This window comes from Anarrhichthys ocellatus, unplaced genomic scaffold, assembly GCF_004355925.1.
Source record: "Anarrhichthys ocellatus isolate YVR2014 unplaced genomic scaffold, GSC_Weel_1.0 scaffold239, whole genome shotgun sequence".
In the NCBI taxonomy this organism is placed as follows: Eukaryota; Metazoa; Chordata; class Actinopteri; order Perciformes; family Anarhichadidae; genus Anarrhichthys; species Anarrhichthys ocellatus.
The window spans coordinates 94,179-107,396 of NW_022280269.1; the positions used below are offsets into that span (position 1 = coordinate 94,179).

Consider the following 13,218-nt stretch of genomic DNA (forward strand, 5'->3'; position numbering starts at 1 on the left):
TCTGCTGTTATAGCTGCTCATGTCTGTTATAGCTGCTCATGTCTGTTATAGCTGCTCATGTCTGCTGTTACAGCTGCTCATGTCTGTTATAGCTGCTCATGTCTGCTGTCAGCATCGTTGGCAGTGAAAGCAAATTAATACGTCCACGCAGAATTCAACTCTCTATTTTCCTCCGTGACTTTTCTTTTTTTGGATTTATCCATTGATAGTTTACTGAGGGCGGGGGTCTGCAAATCATGATTATCCACCTGCAGGGAAAGGCTCTTGACAGCGACATAATACGATGTGACGCACATTTTAGTTGACAAAATATTAAAACATTTTTTATTTTCAGTGACACAGTATCACCTCAAACTCCAAGATAAGAGGTGTTCCCTTTGAAAGATTGTCCACTGTGCAAAAAATAAAATTTAAATAACCGTTATTTATTTCCATGTTTTTTTTTTTTTTTTCAAAGCCTGAGGACATGTCCACACTACTCCGTTTCCATTTGAAAACGCATGTTCTGCTACGTTTACACTGAGCGTACACACTACGCTGGAGTTGTCGTGCATTGAAAACGGAAGAGTTTTAAAACTCCGGGGTTGCCTCTTCGTGTGGACGCTCGTAAACGCATAAGTTTAGAAACGATGATGTAGACACCCATGTTCACTACTTGATCGGTTCTTAGCAGCCACAACGTTCCTTCCCTGATTTATCACGCCCCTATCACGTGACCCTTTCCCGGAAGATCACAAACAACAACAGCCGTGATTACCGATCGACTACCAGGTTAATTCAACATGGACAACTGATTACAGGTGTTGCTGACCTTGTTGTCTTTACTAGCAGCTGTTGTTCAGTTAAAGTCTGCATTTATGCGGAGGAAGCAGCTGTTAATGGAGCGATCAGTGAGCAGCGTGTCCAGCGGCATTATCAGCGCGACGGAGCAGACGTCTGAAGTCACGGTTAGTGGCTTTGAGGAGGACGGACACAAAACGGAGGACTTTCCTGTCCTTATGGATGCTTATTTTGTTCTGCACAACTATTGTGAAGTCCACACACATAAACTATAAAGGAAAAAGACATGAATTGCTCTCCAGTAGGACAGAGACTTCAGCCACCAGCAGAGCTACGAGTCAGAACAGAAACAATGAAACCAAGTGTTAATTTTAAAGTAAATTTGATGTGTGTGAGAGAGAGAGAGATAGAGCAAGACCAGCAGTGTTGTAACTAAGCCTGAAAAATAAAACTTCTAAAACTTTCCACGAAATGTGTCTGTTTGAGTTTATAGAGGAAGATTTTAAGTCATTGTTAAAGACTACTTTATTACTCTGTCGTATTTTTTTAACTAGGCAACCAAACTACTTCCTGTTTACACCGGCACCCACCCGCATGCCCAGTGTACGTTAATAGTCATGTGATATTCATTTTCAGGCGTTTTAGTCTGGAGGGAGATCATTTCGAAAACGATGCTGAAACCCTATGTGGACGGAGATCGTTTTTGTTTGTCAAAACGTATTAGTGTGGATGTAGCCTCAGGGAGCCGCAATAGAGGGGCTGAAGAGCCGCGGTTGCCGACCCCTGGTCTAGAGGCAGAGCTTGCACAGGGGTGGGCTTCCTTGGGTCTCATGTCAGAGGTGGACCCTGGCGCCACAGTGCCTGAGATCACGGCTGCTCTGACAGACCAGGGGTCAGGAGTTATCAAAGGTCGCTGGGAGTGAGTGTGATGGACTGTGGGATGGATTATTCTGGGCTGCAGAGGGAATGGAAATACAGAGGGCTGGCAGGTCACTCAGTTGGTGTAGGGCTCTATCAGACACTGGTATGAAATTTCCTGTTCTTCATTTCCAGATATTAAATAATGCTTGTGTGTCATGTTACGTTTTGCATAGGGGAAGTCAAAATGAATAATGCTCGTATATATCCACAATCCACCTGCAGTTGATATCATTTCATTCCAAGGTCAAACATTCATATGACAACATGTAGCGTCTCCATACCAACTCAGTGAAGGTGGCATCTTTCTGTGCAGCTGCATTATTGTGATCAGAGCCACTGAAATAATCACTGATGTCTGTTGTGTTACTCATCTGTCACATGACTATACAGCCCAAGTCGTCTACTCCTAGTATCTTGGAATCTAACCTTTTCTACTTTTGCACACATTACTGGGAGTTTAATAGAGCATCGTCTACCATGTAATTTCCATTTTCACCAAATGGTTGGTAGGCTGCCAGGCACAGACTCATTCTCCAGGAACACTGTACACATTGTCAGCAGCAAAAACAGGTGTCATTGATGCTGCTCAGGTCACAGATCTGTGATTTTGATTTGATAAGTATTCATTATTACATAAAGCTTTTCTATTCTGTTTTGCCCTGGCTGTGTAAAAGTAAAGATCATCATCTTTTTTCATGACGATGATAAAAAAATAATCACTTTTTTTTTTTTTTTTTTTAGTCATTCTTCTCCCAGATGTCATCACCAAGAGTATGTGTCAGCCCAGAGAGGTGCTGGTGGACATCTTCCAGGAGTATCCGGAGGACACAGAACACACCTATGTTCCTTCCTGTATCGTCCTCAACCGCTGTGGAGGCTGCTGCAACGATGAAGCTATGGAGTGTGTTCCCACGGAAACTCACAATGTCACGTTGCAGGTGAGCCCAGGGGATGACTGCGTCCTCCTGAACTTAACTGATGAACAAAATGGACACCTTAATAGACAACTCTGGGACTTCATGCAAGCACTTAGGCACACAATATGACTCCACCAATACTGTTAGTTACTCTTTATTTTCTCTTTATTCAAGCTCACTTACCAAGTAATTCAAGCTATTTCTACTTATTGACCATAGAAGTAGTAGTTTGACAAAGTAATCTCAACACAAGGTTTACTTTCAACTACATCGCATGGTCTTCATCAGCCGATGGACTTTGCCTGCTTGTTATGGAGATGGCTCTGTTGTCATCACGTGATCTAAGTATGGAGTTCCATAGCTAGGTCACATTGTAAGAACTGAGCTAACTCCACCCACTGATGGAGAGCATGAAGGAGACATTTCAGACATGTTGTCTCCATGGACACAGAGGGACGTAGAGTGAGACAGACAGGTCAGAGCTGAGGGGTTTAGACTGTAGCCTGATTTTGTTTTAATCTCAATATTGCCTTGTTATGTCCTCTGTTTCTCCTCAAGGTGATGCGGTTTAGACCAATGGTAATGCAGCACACTATTCACTTAAGTTTCACAGAGCATCAAAAGTGTGATTGCAGGTAAGAGACTGTAGCCCTCACACACACTGGCAGAGATGCAATCATAGCAAAAAACTAAATCATCTTCCTCTTTGTCATTTCAGACTAAAGCCAGATGTTCAAGCAAAGAAACAATAGTAAGTAGGTGTTGTCTTTTTTCTATGTTGGTCGATGGGGCTCTGGCTCCCACTACTAATCAGAGTGGTGGGACGACTATAAAGGCGCTATGTGAAAGTTTGATGGCTTGTTGTTCTGGAGCAGAGCGGGATGTTGAGATGCACTTAGCTTCAGCTCTACATAATGAAGAGTGTTGAGACATCCATGACAGGATGCTTTTCCTACCAAAACAATACTCAAAAATGCTTTTATTTCTTTTATTGCAAAACTCCAAAGGACTCAAATGACATGAAGTCTAAACATGGGGGAGAACTCAAACAACCCCCTTAGAGTCTAATGGCAAATCTGGTCAAAGAATAAGAAAATAAGATTTAGAAGACAATTTGAGCGAACACTGGATTCCAGTGCTCAATGCTACGGACACGTTGTGGTCACTAAATGAAAAAGAACTTGCTTGTGCACAGACTTGCAAAGGATATATTTCAGTTTGTGGCCCGTTAAATTTAGTTCAACAGAGAGTGAGCATGCTCGGTGCTGCCGCAGCGGAGGCAGTCCTGTTTGCTGTAGATGGTGGAGGTAGCGCGTCGGGCCTTCAGGTCCTATCTTTACACTTTGAGCGTGCTCTTTTTATGGCACCGGGTTTAGTACTTTATGGTGCGGCCATAACATCGTAAGTGACCACCCACTGCTGTCTGCGCTCTGACTCCAGTTGCACAAACCTGACCCTCCGCTACTTCCAGTCTAATTATAGCAACAGGTGTCATGCAGTTAACCTTTTTTACTTTTAGTGGTGTAAATAGAGGCTGAGCTCGGAGACGAGCCACGGTGTCTTCCTTGACTAAGGGAACTCGCTCACTGTCACAGTTGACATAGGGCTGTGTGTGTTTGACATGTGCATGCATTTGGTTAGTGTGTGTCTCCTCAGCAGTAGGTCAGCTGGTCTAACTTAAAAGGGTACAGGTTAAATCCTGACGGCATGGTGGAGGAGAGATGGGATCATGTGAGCTAATGATGCTGAGCTAAATTGAGCTTGTTGATGTCTACCTGTCTTTGTGCACGTAGGTCACTCTGTGGCAAAGGAGTGTGAAACATACACTCTGATACAGTTGGGCAGACCAGATGTTGTTGGTTGACTACTTCCTGTTTGGCTTAATCAGCGATTGATTGAACCCTGCATCTGCTCAGGTGTCTCCTCTCTTTCTCCTGCCTCCTCTGTTTGCTGTGACAGCAGCATTGTTGATGCCTGGCCCAATGCGGCAGTATGTGGCGTCAGCATGGTATGTTCAAAATTAACCTTTTGTTCCATGTGTTGCCTGTGTCCTTTTCTATATCTGCAACAACATTCCACTCCATGTGAAATGAATTTGCCCTTTTCTTTATGAGAAGCGGTCTTTTTTTTCTTTAAGGATGTCTTTTGGCCTGATAGCTGCTTGCTGCTTCTTTTTTCTGTATGTTGCCATGTTTCATTTTGTTTCAAAGGATAGATGGCAACAACAGCTAAGTCCAGAATTAAAGCACAGTGTGTAGCCTTGACAGCTTCACAAATAACTTCTGTTTTTAGGAGCTCTAAAATTGGACACGGAATTGATCCTACGGTTTGGGTGTGTTGTGCAAAGCAAGAACAGTTCTATAAAGCAAAGTTACTTTTTCCCCATAGCAACTAGTGGTATATATCTAGTTCTGTCCTTGTTGTGGCTCTGGTGTGACCTTCAATCTCATAAGCTGAGCACTGTGACAGATACTGCAACAAATATAATGTCTACCTCAACGTCAAAATGTTTTCATTTTTCATCTCCTCATCACCTCATCTCCTCATCGCCTGCCATGTACAGACTGATAAAGTGTTAGCTTTGGCTCCATTAATGCATTTCAACATGAAATCCCTTAATTTTTTACAGCACATAAATGACCCTTTCACTTTCAATATGATGTCATTTGTGTTCTTGTTAAAATAGAGTTCCAGAACTACACCTTCAGTAGAAAGGCATGGGCCTTCTACACATAATGTGTGTGGCCCATCAAAACATCAAGTGTGTGTGTGTGTGTGTGTGTTGGGGGCGGGGGGGGCTGTGTCTTCCCTTTCTGTAGAATTCGCTCTATAGCTTAGATCTCTCTCTCTTGCTCTCTCTCTCTCTCTCCCTTTTTGCTTCCCTTGCAGCCACTGTGTGCCTTGCTCAGAGAGAAGGAAGCGCTTGTTTGTGCAGGACCCTTTCACCTGTAAATGTTCCTGCAAATTCACACAATTAGACTGCAAGTCCAGGCAACTTGAGTTAAACGAAAGAACTTGCAGGTTTGTTTACCATACATACACCGTAAACAAGGTTTTTCCTTCCTTCCCATCTCTGTGCTTCCAGCAAAAATAATTTCCTCCTGAGAAATGCATGCTTCTCCCTGCTTTTTGGTGTTGTGTTGGTGTTTATACATTACATACGTTTCGGTGCTTCTCTGTGTTCTCACTATCTCTTACAGGATGCAAAGGTAACATCAGATTTAAATGTTAAATGTCCACCCTGAATGTTTAAGATGTTGGCATGAAATGATGTTACTTCAAACATCTGTAATGATGTTATGGTTCAAAACTCCCAGACCCAAATACCCCATTTCAGTCAGTCTGGATGAAGCAACCAGCAGCCTTTATTCAGAACTGGAAATGATTTTTCCATTTGTTGATTGTTTTCACCATTACTTGTTGTTGAGTGAAAAACTCAATGATGTTTTTGGTAAAGTAAGAAAAATGTTCTTAGTTCAATAAGTGACCTTGTTTTAGCTGGATGACAAAAGAAAGGGCATTTTAAGAGGATTGGCCCAGCCCATCCAAACATGAAAAAATTGCAAATGGAAAGTAAAAAGCAAAGCCGCGTTCATACAGTATTTTTATAACTGGTAATTTGTCAGAGAGCAACTTCTAAGTTGCAGCTGCATTGTGCCGCTAGAGGTGAAATTCTTGGACCGGCGCAAGACGGACGAAAGCGAAAGCATTTGCCAAGAATGTTTTCATTAATCAACAGTCAGAACATGGCTGGACTTGAAGTTAGGACAGATGTCAGCAGGAAAAATATAATATCAGTAATATCATTATTACCATGTCCATAATAATAATTACAGTACAAAAAGCAACCTTTAAAGGGTTGCTTCCCACATATTTTTTTACTCCGACAGTTTTAATTGTCCCATGTTTCAAGTTATCCATTTACTGCCACAGCTGAATACAGTTTCCTTTGTGCTTCTCAAAACATTGAAAAATGATGGCAACATCTTTATGCAGAAATTGTTTCACCATTACTCGTAACAATCCACAGACTTCACTGTGAGCTCTTTTTATTGGCATTCTTCCCTCAGTAGAAGGCTGAATATGAATGCTTGAGGTGCATATACCGTAACTCAACACATGAACACTCTGGCCAGGGACCTTTGTCTCACCCCCATAGCGCCCCCTGTGTTTTGTGTCATGTCATTGACCTGTATTGTATTGAGGTGAAGGCAGAAATAAGGATCTACCTGTGAGGGAGGAGAGTTTCATCCTGCTTTGTTACAGACTTGCTGGTCATTTTGAGCCGATGGTGTTCGGATGAAAGGAGTTAAAGTGGTCTCCCGACCACGTGTGCAGCACATAGCTAGTTAACAAGGTGGAGACTCCACCTGACCCCGAGGGACCCCCCACACTGCTTGGGATTCAGAGAGCCACACACTTCAGGAGGAAGAGTGGAGGGGACCTAAGGGTTCGCCCCCACTGCTCGCCTCCACCACACCCCCAGTTCCAGATAGAACCCCTCCCCCTGAACCCTGAGACAACATAGAGACATGTGATGTGCAGATTAAATCAAGTGTTTGTTTTACTCAATATCAGAGTACATTTTGTATGCAGCAGAGAAAGTACGAGGAGGTTAAAACTGATCGGATCATCTCTCCCCCATCCCCCAACCTCCCTCACTGTCCATTGCTGTTTCCTGTTTGCCCCTGATTCTGAATAGTCCCTTTATCTGCATGGGTGTGACATTGGCTCATCATATTCTGGGAGATGAGGCTTAAAAAAACCAATTTGCTGCTCGTCACTTAACCAGATTCTCACCTTGTCTTCCACAGATGTGATAAACCGAGGAGATGAGACCGGCAACACTTCTTTCTTGGCACAGCACTTTGAAACCTGAGGATGCATTCCCTGAAAGGACACAAAATGACAAAGCAAGACAGGACATTCTTGACACAGATCTTTCCACAGACTGTTTTCGCCTTAAAATATTAATATATATATATATATATATATGTACATATACTAAAAGTACATCAACAATGTGTATTGCTGCTACATATAAAGACACTATTTAAAGAGAAACGAATGCGCCACTGGCGTGTGAACGGGAAATGTTTCGGTAGCCTCCTGCTCATGGAAAGTTCTTTTTTGTAACACTTCACTGGATGCTAGTCTGCTGTGGATATGCATATCTTAAATATATATATTAGTAACAAAAACTGGTGAGCACAACTTCAACGGTGCAGCAGCAGACCAACTCACCTCCGAACTCTGACAGAAGAGACTAGTGGAGACAGAGGGAGGACGAGGAGGCGGAGGTGAAGGAACTGCTGTGCTTGATCCGAACGGCAGGTCCAAATACTGTTTCCGCTGTGACATGAAGTTTTTTTCCCCATTGTATGGACTAATTGGTGTAATAAGACACCTAACAAGTTTCCCGAATTGACTGTGGATGCAGGTTATATGCCGAGGTGACGGATAATGTGAAGATGATCTTCTCTCGTGGAAGGGTTACGTGATGATGGCAAGAACTGAACTACCTAATGGTTACGTTTTAGCAAGTTAAACGATTTTAGTGAATGTTAAAATTAGATTAGGGTTGGGCCTATGTGTGGGCAAGTGACCAAAATTAATATTGGTTTTAAGGTTGAAGTTTCCATCAGCATTAGGGGTAAGAAACCAAGACCTGTTCCTGGTCCTGCCTCCCTCATGTAACCCCTCCCTCATGGGAAAACAGACTTATCTCTTTTTGTGCACAGACTTTATTTTTGCATTTTGAGCTATTGTGTTCCTTTAACAAAATCTCTTGAGACCAGACTGTCTAAAGGGCTATTACTGTAGGTATATGCGGAGACAAGAAGTGACTAGAAATGCTGATCATAGATCAGATCAGCACCTCAGTGTAGAAATCCACAACCTTCCAGTTCCCTTATTTAATATCTTTGTGTGTGTTCCAAAGATATAGTCAGGCATCCACAACAGCTTAGTTGATCATAAGTGATCTGTTTATACTTACTAGATATCCCTCTGTCTAGTACTCTACATATCATTTATAGAATATGCTCAGTATTCTGATATTTATATGCAGTGGTAAGGTCATTTTTTTGAACTGTTTCAATCTGTCTGGAGATTCAATGGAGAACACGTATGACTGTAAACTCCTTTTTTTGTGGGAAAAAGGACTGCAAGACAATGCTTTGACATTCCTGATTTAAACTGAAGCTGTGTTTCTCACAAGCTAGAGGGGGATTATGGTGGGCCGGTTGACCGATAGAAACCCCAACAGCCAACATGTGCATGAATGATGCGCCAACACAGGTGTTTTTCATTTTGAACTGGGGCGAGGGACATATGGTTTTGCACTTGTTCGCCCAAAGGCATGTCATATGGAGGACTGAAGGAGTCTCGTTGCTGCTGCTCAACTCAGACCTAATATAGTGAAGACTGTCCAATCAGACTGAGGCCTCTAGTCTGACAGTGGTGAAATGGCACAGTTTTCTCTCTGACTCTAACATTACCTCCTCATTCCCAAGTATTACACATGTGTGGTTCAGTAAGATACAGCCACTTGCCACAAATCAAACATTTACTTTGATGCTAAACTGTTACCATATGAGAAAAATACCTTACTCATTGATGAGCCATTATAGAGACAAAATGGGATATATTCAGTAAAATTGCAAGGGATACAATTTTAGTAATTAATAGGTATGTGCTACTGAATATAATGTTTATAAAATATAATATTTTAAATATGAGCTCACATCAGCTGATCATGTGATACAGTTTGTCTGCAGGCTGCTAAATCTCAACATGAGAAAAAATAATTCAGTTCATTTATCTCACGGAGCCTGGCTGGTGTTGAGGTACTCTGGTGCAAGAATTAGTCATTTATGCCCTTGAAATAATAACTTGTACTAAAACCGTAAACACGTATATACATGTACTTCAGAAATCCATCCTTTCATTGTCCACTGTTTATTTCAGCTGTGCTGAATCACCTAATGTAAACTGTTTTTCACAAGGAATGTTGACGGATGAAGATACATGGAATGATCATTTATTTGAAGTAAAATATGACTAATTTGTTCACACAAATTATTATAGTATTAAAGGTATGAATTTCTAAATATACTACCTGTGAGACTCTGTACAATATTGTCAGGAATGGTCAGAAGACGGGTCCAGACTCGAAGTCAGTGATTCTGACTTTTTCCACAGTATAGTGACACATTTTGTTTCATGAATCCTACCTGTGTTTCTAGAAGTGCCAGCTGTACACTGCTGTTCATGTGAACTGACCTTCTGTGCTGCCACCCTCAAACTTGAGGCCTGAGAGTGTGTTCACTGAAACAGGGTGCTGGCTCTGTGCCCATGCCTCTCCAGTCCTCTGATGATGACAACATTCTAATTGTATTTAAATGACACACTTTGTCTTGAGTTTGTACAGCCACATTTTTAGTATATTTTCACATTACTATATTTATTGGTGCTGTAAAATATTTTACAATATTAATACTCTTTTTGTTGTTTCTAGTGTATGTATTAAAACATATTTATTTTGAAAATACCTTGTTTTTTTATTGAATGTCAACGAGTTTGAAAGCTTATCCTTTCAGTGTAAAAATGATGTCAGATTAAGCTGACTTAGATGTAACATGATCATGCAAAAAAAAAAAAAAAAATAATAATATATATATATATATATATATATATATATATATATATATATATATATATATGAACATGAAATGTAAATTCTGCCTTTAACGCATCCCTAGCTTATTGGGAGCAGTGGGCTGCTGAGAAGCACCCGGGGAACAGTTAGGGTTTCAGTGTCTTGCTTGACACAGGACTCGTAGCAGCTAAGGATCGAACCTTGGACGTTGCAGGTGCTGGACGACCCTCTCTACCCATTGAGCCATGGCCGCCACGATAAGCTTGTTTGGTGTAGTCATCCACTTCATCATGCATTATTACTGTATTATTACTCTCCATTCAAAGCCAGAAGAATTACATATATGTAGGCTTAGCATCTGTCAGGAAATTAATGAAGAGAGGTTTCTCAGAGAACTGACAGCAGCTGTTCTGTTATTGTGGTCAGGAAAACGATTAAAGACTTCCTCCTAAGACTCCCATCTGTATGAAGTCATGTCCCATTAATGCACATTACTAACTTTGCTTCTTTCCCGGAATCTTTGTGCTCTCTCTCCTCACAGGAAATATACTTAGTTATATTCCACCACTGATCATAATATTTACTCTTACCACTCACAGCTTATCAAAACCATACAATTTACTGCTTTTTATAAAGATGTGGAATAATATTGAGCAGGATTGAGTTCAATCTATTGGCCTGGCCCCAGTGCTTGTTTCACAAAAACATTTGCCCACCCCTGATATAGAGGAAGATCTTAAGTATCAAGCACCAGCTTTTATTATTACAGAGTACTATAATACTCATATTTTCTGTAACTACGCAACCAATCTAATTCCTGTTTACACCGGCACCCTCATGCCCAGTGTACGTGAATAGTCATGTGATATTTGTTTACAGGCTTGCTAGTATGGACGGAAATCATTTCGCTAATGATGCTGTAATCATGCCCGTGTGGACGGAGATCATTTTTGTTTTTAAAACCCCGGCTTTAAACAAAGATGTATTAGTGTGGATGAAGCCTGAAGGACAACCTCCTCTACCACTGAGCCACAGTCACAGTTTTACAGTTGTAATCTTCTTCGAAAACATTTTTGTTGAAATTCTCATTACATCAATCAATAAATCAAATGCTCCAACAAAAAAAGGAAATAATATCTGGTGGCTGTCTCAGGACTGTAAAAAGCCCCTCCAAAGCCTGTCAATCAATGCATTTGGTCCAAATGCATTGATTGACAGGCTACCTACCTGTCTACCTTTATACATATTTTTTGGATGTATAAAGAGAGGTCTACCTACCTGCCTGTCTACCTGCCTAACTATGAGGTCTTACCACCTGCCTATCTAGCTAACTAACTACCTACCTACCTGCCTGTTTATCAGCCTTTCTACCTACCAAACTACCCACCTAGCTCCTCAACTCTATGACACTTTCTAGGTCCTTTCTGCTTGTTTTAGTTTATGGCCTACAACTTAACAGTGCTGTTCAGTCTCAGAGCTCTAATCAACCTGGCTTCCAGCAGCAGCAGCAGCTAGATATTTTAATCAAAACACTCTGATAAACCCACTGTACACCACCTGCTCAGCACCAAACAACAGACAGACACAGTTAGAAACTAGCTGCTAAACATAGTGGAGCATTTAGCAGCTTAAAGCTAATATTACATTTTTTCAAGAGTTGGTGGAGAACAAAACAGAGTTAAAAGGAAGTAAATATTGGACCCATATTCATCAGATGGACACAAAGACAACTCAAAATGAATGCTAATGTTGGTCTGTGTGTTTACAGATTGGTTTGTGTGGTCAATTGGCCAAAACATTGATCAATGCAGCTTTAACTTAGATTAGACTGTTTGTACAATTTAAAGTGTCAAGTCACCCAAACTGCAAAAGAAAGAAACTGACCCTCAAAACTAACCTGAATAGTGTTGCCTTTGATTTCCAGTTTGCTCATTCCACCCCCTAACAAGCAGGAAGTCAGGTTAAAACATCCAGCCCCATCACTGTTTACACAGTCACTTAATAGGAACAAGACATTTTCTTTACGCCAAAGCAGATGAATCAGAGTTCATGAATGAACTGGATGATGGAATGAGGAACACTGAATGGGGAAGGAGGAATGTCTGGAAAGTGTTCTGACTGTGACTTTAAGAGTTACATGGCAGGGCTTGAGTCACACAGTCTAAATGTCTCTGTATGTGTGTACAGCTAGGTGTCGGTCGGTGTTAGGGTAAGGGTTGGGGTTAGACATTAAGTTGTGATGGTTAAAGTTAGGGTAAGGGGCTAGGGAATGCATTAGTGTCCTCAGAAAGATAGAAGTACAAGGTTGTGTGTGTGTGTATGCTGTGATGGTTGTGTGTGTGTGTCTGTTTTTTCTTCTGTCTGAGAATTAAATATCTCCACAAGAATAGAATGATGGGCCAAATACACCAATTCTCATCTTTTTTTTCATTTTCACTTGGCTTTTAAAAATATATCGGATAAAGCTATCAGCCCAAAACACATGAAGTGGCTATGGTCAAACACATTCATATGTAGGTAATAGTTTTTGTTTTTTGAGTACAGAAAGCGTCATTGAATGTGTTATGCATGGACACCATGCAGTTGAATTACACTGAGTGAAAAATAAATTGAGTGAAATGTTACTTCATGCCTGTCTCTGCCTCTTCTCAGTCGTATCAGTTTGACAGCGTCTCACATATCTACCAGCCTGGATGAAAACTCTTGCAACATGAGGTGTTAGTGTGTGTGTGTGTGTGTGTGTGTGTGTGTGTGTGTGTGTGTGTGTTAATTCATGTAAGCATTTGCACTGTTAGAGGGAGGAGGAGGGAAAGAGATTACAGGCAGCATTTTCCAGTCCCTCCCGCCAGTGTGGTGTAACCCGCCTCTGATTTTCATGAGCAATTTTTTAAGTGGAAAGTCAACAGTTGGGAAACTGTCCTGCAGCCACCCTTCTGCCGA

At 41.3% G+C, this 13,218-nt stretch overlaps 1 protein-coding gene across 5 annotated transcripts in view; it reads left to right on the forward strand.

Annotated features, from left to right (window-relative positions):
* Positions 1-10,146, forward strand: part of LOC116401048 (vascular endothelial growth factor A-A-like) — a 13,422-nt gene extending 3,276 nt beyond the window's left edge. The window contains exons 3-7 of one of the 5 annotated variants that reach the window (XM_031879246.1): positions 2,443-2,639; positions 3,177-3,253; positions 3,337-3,369; positions 5,508-5,639; positions 7,433-10,146. In XM_031879246.1, the coding sequence (XP_031735106.1) occupies positions 2,443-2,639; positions 3,177-3,253; positions 3,337-3,369; positions 5,508-5,639; positions 7,433-7,454 (461 nt within the window). In that variant the 3' untranslated portion in view covers positions 7,455-10,146. Of the gene's footprint in view, positions 1-2,442; positions 2,640-3,176; positions 3,254-3,336; positions 5,444-5,507; positions 6,197-7,432 lie in introns of those variants that run through there. The other 4 variants (XR_004213964.1, XM_031879247.1, XM_031879245.1 and 1 more) reach the window with 4 other exon arrangements.
* The last annotated feature ends 3,072 nt before the right edge of the window (positions 10,147-13,218 follow it).